Here is a 5,304-nt window from a genome sequence, read left to right on the forward strand (position 1 = left end):
AAAAAAAAAAAAAAAAAAAAAAAAAAAACCAAAGCAAACTGGTATGCAATAGATTTATAGTTAAACAAAATCTGTTCAATAAACGCAGGTCAATTTCTGGGCTGCTTCATGATGAAGAAATCTGGCTAATGAATACATCTGCTCAGTATGGTATGCAGGCAAAACAGGATGTTAAGGCTGCTGAAACATCGTTCTAGAACATTTTCTTTTCTTCTGTTACAAACTTTTGAACTTTGTGCTACAGTTTCTAAATGTTGTGTAAGAAACCTCAATTACCAAAATGGTCCCTGATTGTCTGATTGCGGCAATGGCTTTTATGTCTTATCTCTAGCTTGCAAAGCAGGAGGGAAGCTTTGCAAAATTCAGTTGTCCAAAGCAGAAAGGTGGCAATGAGCATGGAATTCCTGAACCCTAAAAGTAGGAACTATGTTTGAGGATCTTTATTTTTAATAAGTAAATAGAAAGAAAAATCAAGGAAAAGGTGCAGTTGAGAAGAGTGTCCTAGAACTGATTTTTGCAGTTGTAAATTTGACAGCAAGCCTGAAAATGTGGCTCCATGATATATTTGTGCAACACAAAACCCATCACATCTTGATTACTTTAAATAATTGAATCCATATTGAGATCCTTAAGTGCCTCTGAACTAGGGCAGGCCTATTCCAGTCATTAAGCTAGGAATTCTGTCTGCACCTTCAAAAGTCATGGAAATGTTTAATAGTTGAGGAGTGCTTGGCTCATGAAATTGCCTTCTACAGTGTGTAAGTTCTTAGTTTTGTTATTTAGTTGTCGTTCAATTTGATGCAAATTGGGAGTTTAAGACAATTGCTTTTGGCCACATATATGTTTTACATTTGTCTATTTTAGACAGTTTTGCTACTTAGTGCGGCAAATGTTTCTATCCCCCAAAATACAATGCCCTTTGTTACTAGTCCCACTGGAGACACTTATTTCCCTGAAAAACCCTCTTTTGTTTGCAGTCAGGATTTTTAAAGGATGACTAAGCAACTCTTAACTGTGTTGGAGGGGGATGGATTCCCAAAAGCTTAGAGAAGAAATTCCCCCTTTTTTTTTTTTTTTTCTGCCAATCTCACCCTGCAGTTCTGTACGAGGAGAGGCTTTACTTTTACTACATGAACTCAGAGTTTTCACAGTTAATTTGGAAATCAAACTAACTGCATAGGTTACATAACATTTTATGGGGGCCATGGGCTGTATCCTCTTCCTTTTACAAGGCTAGACATGCTTGTAAGCCTCTCTGATGTGAGGATCACTTACTGCTTGTCAGGCTGGCTGCATTTTACTCATACAGTAAGAGAACATCATGGTTGAGCTTAGCTCAGAGCTCTTGGTGCACAGCCAGCCCTCCTTATTCAAACCATTGAGCTTCATGTCAAGGGGATAGTTAGAAGGTGGTGGTTGGGTGTCTTGTAGATGATTAGCAAAGTCTGATCAGAACTTTCCAGTCTTGCAGGGTAGCTGAAATAATCAAAAGCGATGCCTAATTTAATCTGGTGCCACATATCTAATGATTTAGCATCTGGAAGAAACACCTAAACAATTGCTCTTTCTGTTCCAAGAAAGTGGAACAGGATGCTTTAGCCTGGCTCTACTCCCAGGTGCCTTTAGCTGATATGTGTCAGTGGATAACATAGCTTTTATCTTTGATCACATGGTTGTGCCATTTCACATGACAAACATGAGACAGGTGCATTAAGGCTGCACTTCACTGATATTTTGAGTTGGCAGTCTTGATAATGCTGTTTTTGTGTGAAAAATGCAGGTTAATATGGTGAATTTCCCATAGCAAGTGTGTTACATAGCAGTAAGGATGAAGTCTTCTCTTGGGTCTATCCGATTCCCAGATAGACCTTCACTCGGGGAAGGATAGACAAACTGAAATGACTGTTTGATGGATGAAGAGCTGACGTTGGTGCCAGGTAGCTCTGTGCTTCACCATGAAGCCACAAGTGCTCCAAACAGTCAGGAGAAGCTAGGTCTGTGTGCACACAAAGTAAAACAAACTTTTCTGTGGGAGCTAATTAGTTTTATAGTATTCATGTTCATGTTTTGACGTTGTTTTTGTTCTTCCCTCTTATAGACAGAAACGCTTCTTCTTCAAGTGGAGAAAAGAAATCTGTGTGATTGTGTAGCTGCAAATCTGCTAAACTGAGTCCTGGAGGCCAGCCAAGGAGTGTCACCTATTCTGCCATTTTTAAAAAGCAGCTGTATAAAATACAGCTGTATGGAGTTCGTTTTGCAAGCATGCTTGCCCCAGCGTACTGAGGAAACTGGGGGGTTTGTGTCTTATATGTTTGTTTGTTTGGATTTTTGTTCTTTTAAATAGTCCTTCACTGTGTTGCCAGTAAAGGCTCAATAAATCTGTTACTTGGTATCAGAATGGGGGAAAACTCTACTTACTTTGATTTTAAATCAGAGGTCGCCAAGTGTAACCCAGAGGATATGGCCAGCCACATTCCAGAGATGCTTGTGGCTGATTTTTGTCTGTAGTGTCAATATATCCTGGCAACTTACCCAATTATACTGAGAAAGGAACTTGTGGTCTCTGTCGGTTTTGCCTCTTTGTTAGGGATGATGAACGTCCTCTTTGCCTGTTGTGTGAACTGTGACCACATTCAGACATGTTGCAGTGCTGTCAGCTGTAATGAGGTATGTGTCACAAGGAGGAACATGTGCTGGACTTGGACCAAATGGCCTTTATCCTGGGTAAAAGTATCGTCCTTTTAAGTAAAACCTTGCATGTCTTCATCTCTTCCTGGATTGTCCACTTTAAAACCGCTGTGTCTATAAACACTTCTACCTTAGCAGGTTAAATAGGTTGAATAGGAAAATATGAAAAGGAAAATAAGAGCATGACTAGGCAGTCGTATTGCCAGTTCCAGCTGTACCAAGACATTACCACCAGCAGCCACTCGGGATCACAATGTAGAAGGTCATGAACTACATGTATTGCCAAGGAGTTTCTTCATGTGAGTTTTCTTTGTTTCAGATGAAGCACAGCAGTTAGGTCAGTCATACATTGTTCATTCTGTGATACTGTAAGGCCTAAGGTGTGAAGTTTTGAATCTGTCCATGTAATTCCCTTGGAAGCAGCTTTTCTGTTTCAGGCATGAAGAGCTGTGCTGATTTTTCCCCCAACACTATCATTCTGTTCTGAGATACTGTGCTCACCTACAAGTCTGAATGAGGCTGAGTTTGAGCCTCAACAGTTTGAGTTGATATTTGTGAGTTTGACATTATTTAGAGCCTTATGAGACCACCTCAACAGTGAGGCTGCGGGGTGCTATCTAATTGGCCTGGGGAATGGAAGGGAGCTGGACATCTGAAGGTGAAAACCTCTTCAGCTGATTTTGGCAGAAGATGCCTGTCTGCAGCCTCACCTCCCCAACTAAAATGTCAGGAAGTGACATTTGCTGGAAGCGCGTGGGAGAGGAGTCACGGGAACTGCTCTGGCAGCGCAGCTCTAGGTGTGCTGAGAAACAGCTGGCGAGTAGGGGAACACAGTAGACTAACCGACTAGCTGAGTGGTTTCCAAAATGAGCATCTGTCCACAGTTAAAAAGGATTTGGAAAGCCGATTTCTGCACACTGAAAAAGCCCAGCGTGCCCTTCTGGAGGGGATCAGGAGAGTAAGCCAGCACAGTTCATGTGCATGGCAGAAGGAATCCTGGGTTTTGCTTTTTGTGTGTTTGTTTCATTGATTGATTGATTTTCTTTTTTAACTCCCCTCCTGTAGCATATGCTCTGTGTGTATTTTTCACTCAGTCTTTCCATACCCCACAGGAGCATCAGCACCGCTCATATCTAACTGCTGGGCAAAACAAGAGTAAGTGCAAAGCCCCAGCCGCAGCCACGCTCTCAGAGCAGCCCTTCCTCTACCCACCAAGGGCTCGGTAGGCTCCTTGGAGCAAGGCCTTCCTTTGGCTGTCCTTCCCACTGCACCTTCCATTCCCCCTTCCAGTGTGGTGTCACCTTCTCTCCACGCCCAGGGATTTCTTGGCAAACTCCTGCCCTCCATCCTGACAATTCTGTGGAATAACTGCAGGCCTGGATGGAGATCAAAGAGGGGAGTAAATGCAAAATGAGAAATAGCTTCTCTCATTTTCTTGTGAAAATGAGAAAATGATGGGAAAAAATGTGAAAATTTTTTCTTGAGAAAATGTGGGAAAAATTGTCATTCTTTCTGGCCCACAGAAGATCCACCAGAACCAGGAATTTCCACTAGGACTTGCTTTATGCTCCTTTAGAGTCATCCTTACCTATTTTTCTTTAGCAGAACTGTCACCTCTTGTTTAAAAACACCAATGTAGCAGGGAGTGGAAGATGGCTTATGAGGAACAAACTCTAAAAGGGATTGACAGGATGTCAGGAAACTATAGACCAGCAGCCAGAGTATCTGTTCTGAGCAAAAGAGAGAAACTTCTGAAGTTTTGCTTGTGGATGCTCAGGTTTAACGTGACGCTGGCAAGAGTCAACACTTTTTATAGAGGAAAAGTAGAGCTAGACAAACTGTAGACAAAAGCAACTAGGATAATCCAAAGTAGTGTGCAAAGACTCTGAGTTTTCAGTCTGAAAAAGAGGTGACAACACAGAGATGGTGAATGAATGTTTGCTGTCCTCTCCCAAACAAGAACCCTGTGCATCAGTGGAGACAAGTTTAGAGTAGATAGGATGAAGAGACTCTTCACCTATGGCCTGTTCAAGCTGTGAATCTTCTCACTGCAGACACTGCTTCTCCCTTGGCTTATGCTCAAGCTGTTGCCTGTCTGGCCACTGGATGTGCTGATCGTGTCCTCATCATCCCGTGCTGTAATGAAACCTTACATCAGTGCACTGCTCTGTAGCACCCTTGTGCATGTCAGAAATGTCCAAGGATGACTGTATGTTGTTGTACTCCTGGTACTGAGCTGGGAAAACCGTATGTTCTTGTGTCTTTGAGGCTTCCTGGCACTGTTTTGCCTCTTGTCCCTCTTCATCTTCACATATGGTATTTTCTCTGCCCTCTGCAAGCCTGATATATTTTTAATATGAATAGAGGAAGTGCAAGGGCTAGGAAGAGTATATACAACAGATCGACTTTCTCATCCAGACATCCTTAAATCTCTGCCACGGTGCCTCCTACAAAAGTGTGTTTCTTTTCTCAGCATCCAAAGGTCCACAGTGTTGTTTTTGTATGTATTTAACAGGGACACCAGAAGAGGCATGTGGCCTTTTACTGCACAACTTGTCCTGGTTTATTCCCTCTACTGCGTTTTGTAGTGGTCTCTTGCTTTGTGGCTGCACTGAA

The 5,304-nt window shown here is 42.3% G+C and overlaps 1 protein-coding gene across 1 annotated transcript in view; it reads left to right on the forward strand.

Annotated features, from left to right (window-relative positions):
• Window positions 1–3,729, forward strand: part of LOC112943066 (neuropeptide-like protein C4orf48 homolog) — an 8,320-nt gene extending 4,591 nt beyond the window's left edge. The window contains exon 4 of the mRNA XM_026034161.1: window positions 2,099–3,729. Coding sequence (XP_025889946.1) covers window positions 2,099–2,170 — 72 coding nt within the window. The 3' untranslated portion in view covers window positions 2,171–3,729. The remainder of the gene's footprint in view (window positions 1–2,098) is intronic.
• Window positions 3,730–5,304: the final 1,575 nt, after the last annotated feature.

This window comes from Nothoprocta perdicaria, unplaced genomic scaffold (genome assembly GCF_003342845.1).
Source record: "Nothoprocta perdicaria isolate Ctin4 unplaced genomic scaffold, notPer1 scaffold_14, whole genome shotgun sequence".
In the NCBI taxonomy this organism is placed as follows: Eukaryota; Metazoa; Chordata; class Aves; order Tinamiformes; family Tinamidae; genus Nothoprocta; species Nothoprocta perdicaria.